General features: G+C 54.2%; 1 protein-coding gene across 4 annotated transcripts in view; it reads left to right on the top strand.

The window, feature by feature from the left end:
* The window catches only part of NFATC1 (nuclear factor of activated T cells 1), a 106255-nt gene that overhangs the window by 68297 nt on the left and 18346 nt on the right, over positions 1-19612 (top strand). For 2 of the 4 annotated variants that reach the window (XM_081078640.1, XM_081078639.1), the window contains exon 9: positions 4882-5571. In XM_081078640.1, the coding sequence (XP_080934766.1) occupies positions 4882-5571 (690 nt within the window). The remainder of the gene's footprint in view (positions 1-4881; positions 5572-19612) is intronic. The other 2 variants (XM_081078642.1, XM_081078641.1) reach the window with 1 other exon arrangement.

Below are 19612 nucleotides of genomic sequence, written 5' to 3'. Positions count from 1 at the left end.
CACCCCCATCGTGGAGCTGGGCCTGCCCACTGTCTGTTCATCCAAGTGGAAGCCTGGGGTTCAAGGCCAAATGCGACCAAATTTGATATTGACCTTTGATCTCGGCCGAGTCAGCCAGCGTCAGCTTAGCTTGCTGGCTGCTTCTGTTCTGTTCGCCAATTAAAACAGCCAGTGGTGGCCATTTGCAAATGCACCAAACCCCTGGGCGACAGGCAGGGTGAAAATCAGCTCTTCACCTGCAGACCTGGACATCCGGGCGGGGGGACCCAAGGCTTGTCTGGGTATGTGCTGCTCCACCGTAAGGGACAAGTTCCGAGGTTTCAGAAGGGCGTGTGGCTGGGTGGGACGGGTGGCCGAGCCTCCACAGCGACATGAGCACACTGAGCGCTGACCACCTGTGTGAGGCTCAGTGGCAGAGCCCTGTCTGGACCGCAGGACGGAGCCAGAGCTCATGCACACGAGGCACCGACCCGAGCAAGGCAGGGGAGTCCAGCGGGCGAAGAAGAAGTGTGGCCGGCACAGCCAGAGGGGCCATGGGCAGCAAACAGGCCTGTGCTCACAGCGGAAGGTGCCTCCCACCTGCCATGGCCACGTGGGGACAGCAGCCCTTTTGCCACACTTGGGGCTTCTCCAAGGGAGGCCAAGAAAGTTCCGGAGTGCCCTTTGGCCCACAGAGTGCCATTGCAGGGGCTGTAGGTGGGGTGGGGGTCGCAGGGGAGAGCCTGGCCACTCTCATGGTCTGTGTTTACTCCAAAACCGTCGTCTGCATGTGCCAGGGCGGGAAGACGCCACAGCCTGGCTTGTGGAACCACGAGTCCCAGTGCTGTGATGGACCCTCCGCAGGCCTGGAGGACGTCCCTGATGTCATAGTTCCCGGGCAGACACTGAAGCTCCTCAGTGAGACACGGCAGGAGCTGAGGTGGTGTCTTCCCTGCCTCATCGGTGCCGGCTGTCTCCATGCCGAGCAGGAGCCACTCGCGGCGGCCGCAGCCGCCTCCAGCACAGCCGACCCTCCACGCGGCAGCCGGCTGTAACAAGCGCAGCTTGTAAACGCAGCTCCAATAATGCGGCCCCGCTGGGCAGTTAGCGTCCCTGCCACCCAGACCAGTGTGGTGGACGCAGAGAAGGGAACTGGACACTCAGCGCGTGTGAAGCCCCGAAGGAAACTGCTGTCTGCAGCGTGGCGACCAGGTGGCCCCAGTGCCGTGTACCCTCTTCCCTCCCTCACTCGCGGACACAGAAGATAGCTCCTGGGTGGCTCAGATTTACACAGGGGCTTGTTTCCGTAGAAACCCACACCAGAACTGTGTTTACATGCGAGCACAGTTGCAGTGTGTTGGTACCTTTAACTTCTGTGGGTGCAACGGGAGCAGCAGGTACTGTGGCTTCAGTCTCTGAAGGGTCACGTTTATTTTCCGTGCTGGCACACCCCCAGGGCCGGGCTGGCAGAGAACGCATGTCTGTCTCTGAGCCTGCGGCCACGTGGTCCGGCTCTGTCCCGGCCACTTCCCTGCTACTGTGTGTCCCTGGGCTTGCACGGAGCACCCCGCGCCGGCAGGGGGGCTCACCTCGGTTAAGTGCACATGTGTTATGTCCCAAGGGAGCCTGTTAGGGTGGCTTCGTGTTGGGCTGTGCAGACCCCAGCCATGTTGTAAGAAAGGGCAGCACGTTGCTAGGAAGGATTACGTGTGGAGCAGCTGCGGACATAAGGGGTTATGTCTGTCAAATGTCTGTGTCACAGGAGAGACTGGCAGGAGTAGGGCCCAGCCCGATGGCTTCAGGCTGCGTCCACTCTCCACCCCCTCATGGTGAGAATGTGGGTCCTGATGCTGTCATTAGGTGTCAGATATCGTGTTTCCTGTGTGCACCCCTGGTGCCCCCAGCACAGGTGGGGCTATGCAGACACTTTCCCAGAAGGAGCCCTAGGGAGCAGACTCATGTGGGAGCTAATGCCAGTGCCAGGGGCTTAGACAGGCCATCGATGACAGACACCGATGGCCGAGCAGGCTGACGGCAGCTCTTCTTGCCCACCGATGGCGTCTGCTGGGCCTCTGACCAGCCTCTGGGAGCCGCTGGGAGCCGCTGGCTCTGGCCAGGGCCGCATGGCAGGTAGATAACGCTGCTTGTTTGGGCTGCCCCTTTAGTGTCGCGAGGAGCAGACAGCGTAAGAGAACACGTTATGAAAGAGAGGAGTTGGCCCTTGTGCCTGGCTGAGAATCCAGCACTGCACGTAGCCAGAACCCACCACGGCCTTAATTTAATCTGCCAGACAATCACCATCTCTGAAAATTACTAAACTCATTCAGAATTTAACCTCTGCTGCTCTGGGCGCCTGCATTTTACACGGGCGTCTTTCGGATGGGGAGGATGTTGTTTCGCCTGGACCACCGTTGTTCGTTGGGTTGTGTTTAGTGACCGTTGTGCCCCCCCCCCCCAGGCCCAGGGTCTCAGGGGCTGACTTTGGCCATTTGCCATTTCTGGGTTTACACCGTTCTGGGAACAGGCGTGCGATTCCGGCTGGGGCTGCTCCCCGGCAGGGGCCCTGTCACTGGGGTGCCTATTCGGAAGTTCATGGAACGATCCTGGGGCGAAGCCTTTCCCAGGTGCCACCTGACGAAGCCAAGTGCTTTTCCATACGCTCGCAGACGTAGGGCCCACAGACACGCGGAGCCTTGGGCACGCCCAGCCTGGGACGTGCAGCAGTCCTGGGTGCCCGAGCCAAGTGTGTGCCACCCCCAGGGTCCTGGGCCTCTGTGCCAAGGGACGAGCACATGGAGAATCTACACACCCACCACGGGGGACATGGGCTCTGCCAGACACAGTAGTGCCCTCTAGAGCTGTGTGCTCCTCCCGGGGAAGCACAACCGCTGACCTGGACCCCCATGTGACCGACATGGGACAGAAAATCCACCCCTGGGAACAGCCAGCTCGTGACTCTTCTGCCCCCAGTGGCACTTTTCTCTGGACCACGATTCCACCGGGACTCCAGCCCCTTGTCCTGCACCCTGACCAGCAATGCTCACTCGAAACAGAGAGAGCCCTTCCCCAACAGCGAGCGTGACTGTGGCACGGGGCAGGCCAGGCGCCCGGCCCCTCTTGGCAGCGAGCAGGGCCCTACAGGGAGTCAGTGTGGCTGATGAGAAGCTGCCCAGCTCCCCACGGCCCGCCGGTGGGAAGGCTGCCGCTACTTGCTGCTCTCCCCTGGGCACGCCCACCCCCACCAGCACTGCCAGGTCAGAGGCCCTGGACTCAGCTGTCCCAGAATGCTGGGGCCGCCGGGCCGCCAGGGCAGAAGCCGTGTGTCCTCCTTGCAGTCTGAAGACCTCACAGACCCTCCGTGGTTCTGCCTGCAGGTCAGGGTGGAGGCCTCGTAATTACTTCCACGGTCACCACCTCCCAGGATCCAGTCACCCTGAAACACGCACCCCCTACTTGGTGCACAAGAACACCTCAGAGATGGGCTGAGCCATGAGAGTACTGGCCGGGAGCAACCAGCAAGCCAAGAGAGCACAGTCCTGCTGGGAATCCCCACAACGGAAAGCTCAGGCTGGAGATTCTGAATTACACGCCCGGAACCGTTCTCACCATCGAGCCCGGTGTCGTCTTCAAGTGAGAGACGAGGCACTCGGCCCAGAGCAGTGGCCACGCAGAGCCGTCTTCACCCAGCCGCTGGGGGACCCAGACACCTGCCTTACTGGAGAGCCAGCGAGCACACATGCTGCTCAAGACCTTCCTTAAACGTTTTCTCCCCAAACGTAGACAGGCTTTTGTTTACTTAAGGAGGAGGCTGGGCCTGGGCTGCGGTGTCGTGTCTGTGTGGGGGCCACATGCAGGCCCGAAGGCCATGACTGCAGGGGCGTCCCCGCCGCCAGCACCCTGCCCCCCAGCACGCGGGAGGAGCCGCAGACAGGATTAGCAGGGCCTGGTGACAGCTCGTCCACGCTGCATTCACCAGAAGCAGAGTGGGCATCTGTGTGGATTTAAGTGTGCTGCTGCTCCTGTCACTCTCAGCAGTGGCCACCGAGAGGTCTTGTCTGTGATGGGCGCACGAGGCCTGAACCCCGAGAGGAAACGGGGCCACAGGAGGTGAGCGAGGGCCAGTGGGCCCAGGGTCGAGATGGAGCCGGCTGAGGCCGACAGCCGCTGTGTTCCCCACGCTCCCTGCAGGCACGGAAGTGCCCGCGCCCACCGCAGCGTTCTCCATCTGCCTGGCCTCCCGAGCGGCCGACTCCGCCTGCTGTGGCAGCGTCCCCGTCCCCGCGAGGGCAGACGGGACGTTTCAGAAGCTGGAGCCCCCTGCTCCCTGGCTGCTGCTGCTTCCACACAACTCCTCCTTCGGGAGCGGAAACCGGGGGGCGGGACGGGGAGGAGGCATCTCGCCCGCGGGAAAGCGGTTTCCGTTCTTCGTGGTGAAAGGGTTCTCTCCGGCAGCACAGCCCCTTACGTTTCCATTGGCGGTTTACCGACCCCCCAACGCCATCTTACTGTGTGTTCAGCCGCCCCGAATGTGCAGACGTTTATCAGACGGGTGTCAGTAGCGGCAGAAATGCACTGGTACATCCAACTTAAAATTTTCGCTTTGATTACTACAAATCCATGGGCCCTTGGGTCCAGAGCTTCCACTGCAGTTTGCAAATGGATTTTTATAGCACATTAGTGCTGGGGGAGAGTCCAAGGAAAATAGTCTCTCAGTATTAGAACCAGCTGCAGTTTTCCGGAGCCCATGACTCACGCCCTTTTCTTTAATTGGGTGGGAGGACCAGGCTGGAGACACAGGGACTCAGTCAGGACGCTGTTTGTTTTCGGAGGGTGTCCTGCCACAGCCCGCCCGTCGCACCCATCGGCAGCCTGTGTTTATTTAACTTTTTTTCCTTCTCACAGTTCCAATCATAAAAACAGAGCCCACTGATGACTACGAGCCTGCCCTGACCTGTGGACCAATGAGCCAGGGCCTGAGCCCGCTCCCCAAGCCATGCTACGGCCAGCAGCTCACCATGCCGCCCGACCCGGGGTCCTGCCTCGTGGCTGGCTTCCCGCCCTGTCCGCAGAGAAGCGTCATGATGTCGCCGCCACCCAGTGCCAGCCCGAAGCTCCACAACCTTTCTTCCGCCCCCCACAGCAAGGGCATGGCCAGCCCCAGCCTCAGTCCCCTCGGACTTCAGCGGCCAGCCGGAGGGGTCCTCGCCGGTCAGGAGGCGCCAAGACCCGTGGGCGTGCACCCCGGCTCCCCCCAGCAACCGCCCCCTGCTCTGCTGCAGCCACAGGTGAGTCCACAGCTGAGCAGTAGCTGTTCCCCGGGTCGCCAGCCAGCAGTCTGTCCCAACAGCCCCTCCTCTCCACGACCGTCCGGTACCCAAGAGCCGACCTGTTTGCAGTCCTGCAGCCCAACCCGCCCACCCGGGGTGGGCCACCAGCAGCACCAACTGCCGAAGGTTCCGGAAAAAGAGTCTGCAGCCACCGGGCCTCTGCCGCTGCCCGCGGCGCGTGAGGACAGTAATCATAGTCTGGCCCCCACACCCGTGTCGGTCAAGCGAGAGCCTCAAGACTTGGACCAGCTGTACCTGGACGACGGTAAGTGCCCGCGGCCGCAGGTGTGTGCTCAGCCTGGCGCCGTGTGGAGTGCGCGAAGGAGGGGTGTGCGAGCTCCCGCCAGGCGGAGGAGAGCACCCTGTGCTGTCTGCAGGGTCGCCACCTGCTGCTGTCGGCGGCCCCTGCACGGTGGGCAGTGTCAGCCACACTCCGCGTGGCTCTCTCTGCTCCGTCACCTCGGCCACCGGTCCCAGCGGTGCCTGTGGCTGTAGACCTTCAGGGAACATTGTCCCGGCCACACCGGCTAAGGCCTCAGGATGCCCAGCTGTGCGGGCCAGACCCCACTAAGCGCGGCCTAGCGCGAGCGGAGAAGTCCCCTTAGGAGACGAGCCGCCTGGGAGCCTGGCTTCAGTCCAGCGTGTTGAGAGCTCCCTTGGTTGAGTGAACAATTCTAAATAAAACGGCTTAGCTGATAGTGGTGAACGTTTTGCCTGTACAGCTGTGTGAACATCCTTAAGTGCTGTAACAGTCTTGTCAGGAACTCGATGAAAAGACAGGAACGGGGTGGCTTCTGCAGCCCATGTGTGGTGTCTTCTCCCCGCACAGCACATGGGCACTCTGTGCAGAGACGTCACTGGACATGGCACGTGTAGTGTGATTGGGAAGGGGCACCTGTCAGCCGCAGGCGAAGGGGTGTAAAGATTTGAATACCAAGGTCTTTCTGTAAAATGAGAACACAGACGCCTGTTGTTACTCTCAGCGTGTTTATAGTGACGAGTCACTCTTTCCCTGGGGACGAGGTGTGGCTCCCCTGAGTGACAGCTGGCTGCTGCCTGGACCTGGATCACTGGACTCGGTGGCACCTGCTCACAGTGGGCGCTTCCTGGGCCACGTGTGGACTGTTGGTGTGGGAGCCAGACCGCCTTCCCCACGTGTGACTTGTTTCCCAGACCAAGGAACAAACATGCTGGGAGCAGATGCCACCGGACTCAGGGGCCCAAGACCCTGGACCTCCAGGTAGAGGCCTCGGAGCCTCTGTTAGCTGTTTTCCCCAAAAATAACAGCCGAAGGTCGCAGGCCGTTTTCTCCCACGACAGGTGTGTTAGTAAATGTGATGGTTTCTCCACCTTTGTGTCCGTGAGTTTCTCAGCGGCCCTTCCTTTTGGTCCCAGGGATCCTTTCAGAAAGCAGTCACTTCTGCAGCTGCTGTCCCACAGTGGGGGACATGACCCTGTGCACTCCAGGTGGGGGTGGGGGCCAGCCTGGAAACAGGTGCCTTTAGGGCCAAAATCCCAGCCGCAGCCACTGAACACCAGCGTCACCCTAGGCTGGACAAATGTCCCGAGGTTCGGGGTTTCACAGATTCCCATCTGCTCGGGCAAGAACGGCCCCAAACGCTCCTGCTCATTCCTCGTGCCAGCTTTGAGCTTTCAGGTAATTCTGCTCCATAGATATTGAGCGCTTCGGGCCGGTGGCCCCTCTGTAGTGTGGCTGTGGGCTTGCCTTCCTCCCACCCTCGGAGCACAGGCCCCAAGGCCAATTCCAGGATTCAGGGCCTCTTCCCTCAGGGCCACACTGTGTCCACAGCTGCCTTCGGCACCTGAGGAGGGTGTCACGACCCAGGAGGTGGTGCCAGGTTCCTGTGGACATTCCACTGTAGAGTCACGTTTCATCGAACCTGTTCCCCTGAGCTCACCTTAGGTCCTCGGCCACGGTCAGGATGAGGAGGCCATGTTTCTGGGCGCCTGCTGGGTGCACGTGGAGCCAGTGGACCATGCCTCCGTCCCAGCTTCCGGCCGAGGCTGGACGCTCCTGCTGTCTGCCCCTCACTTGTCTCATACGTTCTGGTGCAGCCCAGCTGGAGGCTGGGAGACAGACGGCCACACACCTCCTCCGCATCCTGCCCAAGCCTCCCTGCTTCCAGGCTGGGTGGACGAGTGGGCAGTGTGTCCCGTGCTCAGTGTGGCCTGTTGGGTGTGGAGGGTGTGCAGGGAGTGTGCTCCCAGTGGACTCGAGTGCTGCTGTTGCCCCTCGAGAGGTGCCAGTGTGGGGCTGTGGGGACACTCAGTGCCTGGTTCCGTGCCAGTGTCTGGGCCCCTGTGGACTTGGTTCACTCAGGTCAAAGTTGAGTAAGACGGTCCATGCTGAGGCCTCTTGTGTAGGGGGCGGAGGGGGTTGTCACATGTGCTGAGCACATAGCCAAGCCCCCACGGCGCAGCCTCTGCCGACCGTCCCTGCCCCATCAGCCTGGCGGGCGCCCCGAAGAGCCAAGGCTCTGGACTATCTCCCTGCGAGGCAGTGCCGGCCGTCCTGCTCCTCTGGGTGCCCACACCCTCCTGGCACCTCCGACAGGTGCACGGCCCTGCCCCTCCCCGTCACGCCCCAGCCGACACCAGACTCCAGTCCTGGAGGTCCTACCTCAAAGCACCCGTGTCCTCTACTTTGGGGTCCCCACGTCTCTCACCTACATCGTAAGGTTGCTTTCTGACAGGACGTCACTTCTTCATGTTTCCCCCAGAATATTCTGCCTCGGCCTCCCTGTGACCAGAGTTTTCTCTGCTAAACACGGAAGTAATTGCATCACTTTCTGTCCTAATCCCCCTGCCCTGGCTTCGACATGCCCTCCCCTGGCAGCAGCTGTCTGTCATTTGCGTCCAGGTTCTACCCATGGTCCTGTGGCCCAGCCCAGGTGGCTCCGTCCTAGGCCACATTTAGGGGCCTTATTCCCACTAAGTCTCCACGGACCCAGGCCGGTCACAGCTATTCAGTTTCCACCATGAGAACAAACCGATGTTCATTTTGGGGGTCATTTAAGTGTGCCAGAGGCCTCCCTAGAAAGCATTCAGTGCATTTGTATAAATATGCACATTTTTCATACACCCACCCCCATACGTGACACTTGGTTGCTGGTCCTCAGTTAAAACTACACTGGGAAAGCCTGGAGCTCCTTACGAGCGATGGACTCGGGCCCCTCCCACACACACCCTCACCTGCCCCCTGGGCCCTTCCAGAGCTGACCCCACCTGGGCGCCCGGCAGAGGGCTGGAGCGTGTCCCCACACACAGGCCTGTGACCTGTCAGAGGTATAGCTGCCGACGGTGAGGCCGTGGGTTCTGCCCGGTCCGGGCACCCATCTCTGTCAGGAAAGCCCGTGGAGTGTTTATTGCTCTGTCTGGAGGCTGATGTCTCCCAGAGTCCACAGGCACTTGGGTTATGGGATGGGCCCGGCTTGTCCCAGAAGTCTCGGGATGCTCACGGCTGTGTGGTGGGCATGAGGGCAAATCACCTGTGTCTTGCGCGAGTGCAGGCGAACCGTCCGCCGGGAGTCGGGTGCAGGAAGGGTCTTTGTACCAACTCGAGTCCTCAGAGCCTGAACCCCTCTCGTAAGAGCAGCCACGTCCGTGCTGCTCACACCCCCACCCCCACTGCTGTGCAGAATCCAGGCCGCGTCCCAAGCACGGAGCCCCCAGCCTCCATTCCGAGTCCCCAGGGTGTTTAGGGGCAGCTGTGCACCCGTGCCTCCTTGGCGGGGAGCGAGGGAGAGAGCTAGGTGGGTGTGGGCCTCACTCAGATGCTTCCATAACGCTTGCAGGACCAGTCAGCACACGAAACCTGACACTTTGCTGCCCCCGTTTCAATACCCGACATAACTGAAGTTTTGCAGAGGAATTTGTCTGACGGGCACCGTCACAACTCCCTGTTGTGGGCAGAGGAAGGTTGTGGAGAACGTCCGTCCCCTGCTGTGTGCCTGGTGTGTTGGAGCTCAGCCCCGGGCCGGGCGGGGAGCTGCCTTGGTGGGGCTGAGCTCGGGCGCTGAGGGGACGCGGACAGCATGGCCGCCTTTGCCAGGACGGTATCTGAAGCAGAGCTCCTGCTGGAGCTGCTGCCCATGGACTTGTGGGCACCTGGGAGAACAGTGCTTACGTAACCTCTGGAGTTGTAACACCTTACTGTGCTCTGATTTCTCAACCCAGTTATATTCCATCTTCCCTCACCCTCACCCAGCTTAGTTTTAATTAAGTGAGCTGACAGGAGTTTTGTTTCAGTATGCATTTGCTTCATGTCACCGTGTCTCTTACCACAGTGCGAGGCAGTGCAGAATTCCCGGCCTCTGCAGGGTCACAGGTTTGGACCCGGGCCCTGGTGGTGTGAGGTGGTGGTCAGGACTCGCTCCAGGGCCTCCAGGCCAATGCGTATCTGGGTTGGTGTGGGGACAAAGCCCCAAAAAGCAGTTTCCAGGCTCTCGGCCTCACATAGAAAGGTGCTGGCTCGGGTAGTAAATGGCCACCAGCTGTGGTTAGTTGGCCGTCAGCTGTAACCTGTAAGCCATTGGCCACTGATATAACGGCTGTGGCTACGCTAGCAGAAAAAATGGGGGCTAGCAAGAGCGGATTGCAGAGAGGTGGATGCCGCCGGTGAGAATATAGTGGTATGACTCCCCTAATTATGGCTCCGTGGGTGTTCCTTTTTGGCCTCACCATGTTCTGCGTTCTTATGTGGGGAGTGGGAGAAGAGACCCCACCTTACACCCCGCCGGACGCCCCGCACGACACATGGCGCAGAGCAGGGTCCCCTGCGCGACACATGGCATAGTCGGCAGGATACGGTGCCGGCCAAAGCTTTCCGAAGGGCAGTGGAGCAGTTTGTGCATATGAAAGCTCAGTCTGAGGAAGACCAGGAGGAGCAGCTGCCGGAGAGCTCGATTCCCGTGGAGGGGTGGGAAGACGTGGATGGTTCCCCAACCAGCAGAGGCCGGAGAAAGCGGAGAAAGCGGAGGTTGTTGCTGCCCTGTGGGCTGGGAACTGCTTGCTGAGGCAACTTGGATGCGGGACTTTTCCCAGGAAGAAACACTTCTGAGTCCTCCGTGGGAGATGAGGGTGAGGTCAAGGTCGTCCCTCACCCCCAGGACAGCCCTGGCAAATGACTATGGACTATGGGGAATTGCCTTCTATCACTGATTTATTGGACGCTTTGACTGTTTGGGAACATACCACCATGTAGTGGGACTAGAGGATGTTTGCTTTTGTGTCTTGACTGGCCACCATTGATAATATGTAAGCACCTTGATGTGAGCCGCTGTTGGTCCAGCACAGTACCCCGAGAGGCCCAGAGAGAGAGTGGCAGTGCCCTGAGGCCCTGGCTGTGTCCAGGAAGTCTGGCTGTGTCCAGAGAGAGTGGCAGTGCCCTGAGGCCCTGGCTGTGTCCAGGAAGTCTGGCTGTGTCCAGAGAGAGTGGCAGTGCCCTGAGAGCCCGGGCTGTGCCCGAGGAAACTGGTGGTACCCTAAGAAGCCCAGGAAGTCTGGCTATGCCCAGAAGTACTGGTGGTGCCCTGAGAAACCCTGGCTGTGCTCAGAGAGCCTGGCTGTGTCCAGGATATTGCATTCACCTCCAGGCTCCTCGCACAGGGACCCTCACGGAAGACGCTTGTCACATAGATTGTGAGGCGAGACTCTGTAGGGGTGGAGTGTGGGGACAAAGCCCCAAAAAGCAGTTTCCAGGCTCTCGGCCTCACATAGAAAGGTGCTGGCTCGGGTAGTAAATGGCCATCAACTGTGATCAGATGGCCAGCAGCTGTGGCTAGTTGGCCATCAGCTGTAACCAGTGAGCCATTGGTCACTAATATAACGGCCGTGGCTACACTAGCAGAAAGAATGGGGGCTAGCAAGAGTGGATTGCAGAGAGGCGGATGCCGCCAGCGAGAATATAGTGATATGACTCCCCTACCTATGGCTCCGTGGGTGTTCCTGTTTGGCCTCACCATGTCCTGCGTTCTTATGTGGGGAGTGGGAGAAGAGACCCCACCTTACACCCCGCCGGACGCCCCGCATGACAAATGGCGCAGCAAGCAGGGTCCCCTGCGTGACAGTTGGAATGTGCAGACAAACCCAGGAAGGTGCATGGCAGAGAAAATGGAAACAACAGCAAGAAAACTAAGTCAGACAATTAAATGCCATTCGTTGCAGGAGGCCTTGCGTTAAGAGACAGACACTGAATCGTCACTGCTTCACAGACGGAGATGGGGCAGCTGGACTGGCTCATCAAGGGGAGCGCGTTAGACAGTGGGGTCTGTGGGGTCGTGTTCCCTCCGTCACATCTCGGGGTCGGCATCTCTGCTTCCTGACTGTCTTTGGCGGGGTCTGCGCTCCAGGTGTCCCCTGCTTTCTTCTCCTGGCGTGTTTCCCTCCCTTATGCCCATGGCCAGGCCCTCACCGTCCTCCAGGTGGGAGAAGCCGGTCCAAGTGCTGCGATTTATAGCACTGAACCCAACCGCATGTCACTTAGGGGAGTGCAGAGACAGTTGAGTGTGGGGTGGGCCCTTCCCACAGATAAGTCAGGAAGCCCAGTCATGTCCCCCTGGCCTGACCCTCCAACTGTGTTTCTCAACCACCAGGAAGCCAGCAGCGCCGTGTGGGGTCCTCACAGCTGCTCCTGACGCTGAGGGAGGAATTACAAGAAGCTCATTTCATATGCGAACCGGTGTGTTACCGTGTTTCCCCAAAAATAAGAGCGGATCTTATATTAAGTTTTGCTCCAAAAGACACATTAGGGTTTATGTTCAGGGAGTGTCATCCTGAGAAATCATGCTAGGGCTAATTTTCCATTAGGTCTTATTTTCGGGGAAACACAGTATTTGGACTTTGTTTCCGTTTCTAGGAAGGGGGAATTAAGAAGATGATAATCAGATACTAGGGCACGTGCCAGTGATCTGGGGCATTTGGCGGACATAAACTATCATTACCTGCATGATTTAGAGATCAACAAGGGGGTTTCTGCCTGCGGGGTGATACTCCAGGACCTGAAAGATTAAGGCACTTTCCACATTTCCCGCTGTGAACTGGCCCCAAAGGGAATCCCAGCATGTTTAGGATTTCTTTGTGTTTTGGTTGTTTCTCAGGTTTTGTTTCAATGATACTTGGCCCACAAGTAAATTTCAATTATAGTCTATTCTTGGTTCAACAATATTCATAAGATTTAGGCCATCGATTTAGACCTCAGTCATGGTACACCACAAGAGTACCTTTTTCAAAGATTAGTTTTACGAAGCTCATGTTATTTTAAATGTAGATTTTATAAAACACTCACAAAGGCTGTTCATGAGACATGTCTCTGATAGGCCTTCTGCGAACTGCCCTGTAGAGAGCTGTCTGTGCGGCCACACTTCTCTGGGAGGGGACTGTCCTTTGGCTGAGGATGTGTAAATGTAGGCAGCTTACCCGCCACGCACATGCATAACTGTTTATATGTCAGGGGACGCACTCCCACTTACACGCATTTGCTGGGAGTGTGTTTGGAGTATCGCTGAACCCACAAAGTGTGCTCCAGTGAGTGTGAAGGGGACCCGCACCAACCCAGCTGTTCTGACACTGAGCGCCTCCTTCGAGCTTGCAGCTGAAGCCCTCGCCCCCAAGGCCTTGGCTTGTCTGCCGCTGTGGCCTCCCCCCACCCTGTCACCTCGACCTCCCTGAGGCCTCCGCCACAATCGGCCCTTTCAGGTCCCTCCAGGAGGTCTCGGGTTTCCAGAACTCTAGATGTCATTAAAACAACAAGCAGGTGGACCAGGCAGCCAGGATCCCGTCTGCCCCAGTCTGGGCCGAGCCCCCCTCTCCCCTCCCCGTTTTTCCTGAGCTTAAGCTGCTTGGGGAGACAACAAAAGGCTTTCCTCATGGAAAGTTTTACGAACCTGGCACACGCCCAAGTCTGAGGCCTTCCCCAGCCCAGCGCTGATTGAAAGGGTCTGTATGACGGCGCTCAAACACCCGGCCTCGTTAATACTGTGGACTGAGGCTCCCACGTGAGGCGTAGGGTAATGCAGCCATGAAATAGTCCATGCACGTGGACATCTGCATGGCGGTGTCGCGGCATGACACCACGCCACCCAGCGTGGGGACTGCGTGAGTGTCTGGACCCGCGGTTTACATGCAGGTTGTCCCACACTCTGCGGGGGTCTGCTGGAGGCAGACGCGAGCTCGTGCGGGTGCAGGCCAGGCCAGCAGCTGCTGCCCTCTAACCACTGCCTCCCGCGCTGGGACCTCTAGGGGCTGCAGCAGCCTTTCCACAGGCTGTGCCCCACTGGAACGCCAGCATCGACACCGGACACGGAGCCAAGCTTCCGGGGACTCTGTGCCTCCCATGGGTCAGACAGACGTGTGGACATCAGCCTCTATGTCTTAGCCTTTGTCTTGATGAACCCGATTGTCAGCTGGCAGCCACTGGGGCAGTTGATGAGTGTGAGCGGTGTCCTGTGAGTTGCTGGAGGCAGTGACAGGCAGCAGGTTTCTGTGTGTCTCTACGGCCTGTGCTTTCCTCTGAAGTCCAGGTGGCAGCAGCTGGGTATCTGCCCCTGCGTGAAGGAGGAGGTGGGTGGCAGGATGGCTCTGGGTGCCCGCTGAGGCGGCTTCTCTGTAAATAGGGTGCTGCAACACCACGGTGGACCCAGCGGGTGCTGGCCGGGCTCTGTAGCTTGTCATGCTGTGACGTGAGAGGATCCCCTGTCCCTCCCTTGAGGTGGGGGCTGCTTCTGCTCATAGGACACTGCAGCTTGGGCATCTGTGAGGTTCTGGCACTTTTCTCAGGTGCCTGGTGTGGGCATTAACTATAAGTGAGGAATGCTTTGAATTACCCTGAGTTTCTAATCAAAGTCTCGTTCTACAGCACAATTATTTTCTGTGCACTTGAAAGGGAATTTGCTAGTGTTGCTTTCAGCGAATATTAACCTTCTGCCTTTCTCCCTTAATCATGTGTCTTAATTTATTTCCTTCTTCAGATGGAGACTTGTTTGACATTCTTCATTTGAAGGAAAGAAACGGGGGCGGAACAGAAAGAAAGCAAAAGGGGAGGGCCAGAGGTTTTGTGGAACTTGAACAGCCAGCGCCAGTTAGAGCTACTTAGTGCTGAGAAACACTTGTCACCGAGAGGCAAGAGGGAGTGAGAGCTGATGTTCAGATATGAGTGCACGTGTAGGCAACGTGGGGCATGTCTGTGACATGCCATCCCTGGTCACAGGCAAGCTCTGAACAGGAAGGTGCTGGTGTGTGAGCATTTCATGATTGCGACGCGGGGCTTTCCGTGCAGACGCGCTGCTTTCCTCCTGCAAAGAGGAGAACGCCGTCCCAGGAGTTCCGAGCAGCTTTGTCCTCGTTTGAGACCAGTGCACAGTGCTGGCCCTCGCCCTGCGTGTTCTTTCTTTCTTTGACGCTTGTTCGTTTCACTTTTCTTACTCCAGAGTGACTTCTCTTCACAGACACTTTCATGTCTGTGAGCCAGCAAGCAGCATACTGCTGTGCTGTGCCACCAGAGCGTGAAGCCATAGAGCAGGTATTTAGAAGCATAATAGCTGCCGTCACAGAGCTCAACTGTTGATAGGCCGTCAGGGCTTGGCGTCTCTTTGGGGAGAGTGGTGACCAGGGCATGGAGGGCTCTGTCGACATCTGTCGGACGACTGTGTTTGCACAAGAGCAGCCAGGGCCCTGTAACTCAAGCCAGGCCCTTGGCTCCGTGCCCCCGGAGCTCCGGGCAGAGAGCCAGCCAGGCACTGACACTGCTGAGTGGGTTCCCCACACAGAGTGGATGCGCACACGGGTGCCTGAGGAGCAGTGAGTGACGGGCCACCAAGGCCATCAGGTCCCGCAGAGAAGAGCATGAGCACCTGTGTGCACAGACACTGTCTCCTCCCACTGGACATGGAGAAGGTCCCCGTCCAACATGACATATCGTTGCCAACAAACAGAAAACGCAGACGGCAGGAAGAGTCGTTGGTGCTGGATACGTGACCGTCGGTTCTTCCCAAGGTGACTTTTCAAACATAGTCTCTCAGTTCACATAGAACAGTGCTGTGGGGCAGACGGCCAGTGTGAACCCCACCCGCCAGAAAAGGAACTGAGACTTAGAGCGATGTGCCCTGCCTCGCTCAGAATCACAGTTAGTGAGCGACAGGAGCAGGAACACGACCTTGACTTCACAGTCTGTCTGCTCTACTGGGTTCAGTTGTTTCGAATGTTTTCCCCCCTAGAGACAAGATGAGCAAAGACTCCTCACAAGTCTAGCTTTCAAGCATGAGGTGGCCTTATAATCTCCGGAGGGATGTAGTATATACTTTTACTTTGTCAGAGGATGTCTGGTTACTAACTGAGGCACTTTCTGATAAGAAGGGCTAGAGGTAGGTAGGACTTCCAGAATGCTGGCGAGAGAACCTTGTAGTAAAGATACTGACAAAACTATCAAATCAATGATTTCACAATCTGGAAATTAACCAAAGAGGCGCAACAAATGAAAAGCATTTATTCACGAAAAATGGACCTTGGTAAGAAGAGCGGGATCTGTGGTGTTTTAACCTGGGACCCATCCTGTTGCTTCCCCTCCCCCGCCCTCACCCCGACAGATCCATGGAGCATAGTGTGCAAAGCCAGCAGCTTCACAGACAGTGAAAGACGGGCCTCTCTGGGGCTCCGTTCAAACCCCCTCCCACAGCACAGTCAGAATTTTGACTGGTCATGAAGCTCCCTGGAAAAGCCACATTCCGTGGCTTCATCAAAAATGACAGATGCTGGGATCACGCTCTTTGGAGCTGCCCAACACTGTGGTGTCCACTGAAGCAAACTGACCACACAACTAGATGAGCACAGCAGAGTTTGAAACACACTGACATGTGCCTGGGGGTCTAGAAGATGCGCTCCGGAAAGACCTGTAGAAAGGGAGGGTCCCAGTCATTCAGCTCTGGCTCCCTTGAGACCCTGCATGAGCAAAAGGGGGAGCTAAGGCTGGTTTGTGAATTGCCTGCGTACTCGGGTCTCCTTGACGAAAGGTAGAAGACTTAATGGCTCAAGGCACTTAAAGAAACCTCCCAACTAGTAGTTGGCTGACTGGTAAACTACGCTAACCTGAGGACAATCCCTAGGAAGCCAGGCGTAAGAATATAAACATGAATTTATTTTAATGGGAGACTTAGAACTTAGTGGCCACACACCACAGAGAATACAGAATCTTCAAAATTAGTCCAGGAAAGTCGCTCATCAAATAAGCAGCAACAGGGAGGAAAAAAAGAGACCACAATAACAGCAAATCATGGGGTGAGGGGGCTTATTCTGCTATAATGTATTATCTATCATGTCCAGTTTCAACCAAAAAATCATCAGACATGCAGAGAAACATGAAAATATGCCCCATACATCAGGACAAAAACCAACCCACAGGCAACAATGTCCCAAGAGGGCTCAGGTATTAGACTTAGTAGCAAAGGCTTCACATCAGCTAGTATAGATACTTTCAAAGAACTAAAGGAAACCATGTTCAAAGAATTAAAGGAAAGTATGACAACTATGTCTCACCAAATAGAGAATTTCAGTAATAAGATAGAAATTTATTTTTTTTTAATGAGCCAAGTAGAAATTCTAAAGTTGAAAAGTACAGTAACTGAAATGAAAAATTCATTAGAGGGTGTGAGCAACAAATTAAAAGAATCAACAGGAAAAAAAATAAATAGCTTGAAGGAAGATCAATAGATTATCCAGTCTGAGAGTAGAAAGGAAAAGAAAAGGGAAAATGAACACGGGGCATCATAAAGTACACAAACATATATAACGGGAATCCAGAAAGAGAAAAGAGAGAAAAGGGCAGAAAAAAATATTTGAAAAAGTAATGGCTGAAGTCTTCCCAATTAGATGAAAAACATTATTCTACACATCCAAAAAGTTAACAAATTCCAAGTAGGAAAGATTCACCCCTAGACACACCATAACCGAACTGTCAAAAGTCAAAGAAAATGGGACAGTTCTGAAAGCAGCAAGAGAAAAACAAGTCACCAGGTACATGGATACCTCAGTAAGATTAACAGCTGACTTCCGAGCAATCTTGGAGGCCAGAAGGCAGTGGGATAATGTTTTCAAAGTGCTGAAAGAAAAAGACTGCTGACCAAGAAGTCCACATGTAGCAAAACTGGCCTTAAGAATAAGGAGACATAAAACCATTCCCAGAAAAGCAAAGATGCAGAGAACTTGTTGCCAGCAGACCTGACCAATAAGAACTAAAGAGAGTCCTTCAAGCTGATGGTAACTCAGATCCCCCTGAAGAAATAAAAAGCACTGGTAACAAGAATTACATAGGTAAATACAAAGAGAGCATAAGTATGTTTCTTCTTCTAATTGATGTAAAAGAAAATATATAAGACAATAATTACAAAACTGTGCTGATGGGCTTATGATATATATTTATGATATATAAATATGTCATTTGTATGACAATAATATGACAATAATAGCACAATAATAGCACAAAAGAAAGCTATAGCAGAACAAAGTTTCTATATATTATTAGAAATAAGTTAGTATTAATCTGAAATTATTTTAAGTTAAAATGCATATTGTAATCTCTAGAGGAACCACTAAGAAAATAACTAGAATACATATAGTAAATAAAACAAGACCAAGAAGGCATTTAAATGATAATGCCAGAAAAATATATATTTAACACAAAAGAAGGTGGTAATGAAAGTTCATAGGACCAACCACAACAACAACAAAGTCAAAACAAATAGCAAAATGGCAAATGTAAATCGTACCAGTCAAATTACATTAAATGTAAATGAACTAAACACTCCAATAAAAAGGTGGAGTTTGTGAGACTAGATTGGGGGGGCAGGAACCCATAGGATCCAAGTCTATGCTGTCTACAAAAGACATACTTTAGATTTAAAAACACAAATAGGTTGAAAGTAAAAGGATGGAAAAAATATGTCATTGCAAATAGTGACCAAAATAGATCTGGGTAGCTATACTAATATCAGACAAAATAGTTTTAGGATCCCCCACCCCCTGAAAAAATGTTACTAGAGACAGACGACATTTTATAATGAGTAGAACAAATTGAGCAGGAAGATATAACAATTATAAATATATTTGCACCTAACAACAAAGCCCCATAATACATGAAACAAAAACTGGCAGAATTAAAGTGATAAATTGAAAAACAATTAAAAAATTAGAGCTGGAGACTTCAATATCCCACTCTCAGTAATGGTTAGGACAACTAACAGAATATCAGCAAGGATATGAAACAATTCAGCAACACCGTAAGCCAGCTTGACTTCAAAGGTGTCTGTAAAAGACTCCACAAGTTGCGTGTGTATGGGACGCTCTCCAGGACAGACTTCCTGCCAGGCCATGAAATGAGCCTGGATAAATTTCGAAAGATTAATTCTGGTCACATTTGGAATTAACCTATAGAATCAGCACAAACCCTACCAAAATTATTCTTCACATCCAGAAAGTTCAGATTTTTTTTTTCCCCAAAACTGACAAAATGATCCAAAAATTTATGTGGAATTTCAAAGATCCAGAAGAGCCAAAACAATTTTGAAAACAAAGAACAAAGTTGGGAGACTCCTACTTCTCGATTTCGAAACTTATGCAAAGCTGCAGTAATAAGACAGCGTGGTACTGATGTAAGACACGCAGGTCCATGGAACAGAATGGAGAGCCCAGAGGTAAATCCCTATGTTTATGGTCAAGTGATTGTTAACAAAAGTGACAAGTCATTTAATTGAGACAAAGGACAGATAGCCTTTTTAATAAATGGTACTGGAACGATTGGATATCCCCGTGCAAAAAAAAAAAAAAAAATGAACTTAGATCCTTACCTCACACCATACAAAAAAAAATTAACTGAAATTTGATCATGGAGTTAAATGTAAGAGTTAAAACAGTAAAAGTTAGAAGATAATATATGAGAAAATCCTCAAAACCTTGGATTAGGCAAAGATTTTTTTAGATGGGACACCAGAAACACAGTCCATAAAATTAAAAAATTGGTAAGTTAGACCACATCAAAATTCAAAGTTGTTATGCTTCAGAAGATACCATTAAGAAAACAAAAAGACAAGCAAGAGACCAGATGGATGTATTTGCAAAACTCCTATCTGATGAAGGGCTTGTATCCAGAATATACAAAGAATGTTACAGATCAACAATAACGGCGCAGCCTAGTCAGAAATTGGTCAAGGATTTAAGGAGACCTTTCTCCAAGGAAGAAATATGAATGTCAGGTAAGTACGTGAAAAGATACTCAACATTGTTAGTCATAGGAAATGCAA

The sequence above is a fragment of the Rhinolophus hipposideros genome (genome assembly GCF_964194185.1).
Source record: "Rhinolophus hipposideros genome assembly, chromosome: 17".
NCBI lineage: Eukaryota > Metazoa > Chordata > Mammalia > Chiroptera > Rhinolophidae > Rhinolophus > Rhinolophus hipposideros.
Note: the sequence above shows the minus strand (reverse complement) of the source record. Positions and strands in the feature narration are given on the sequence as shown.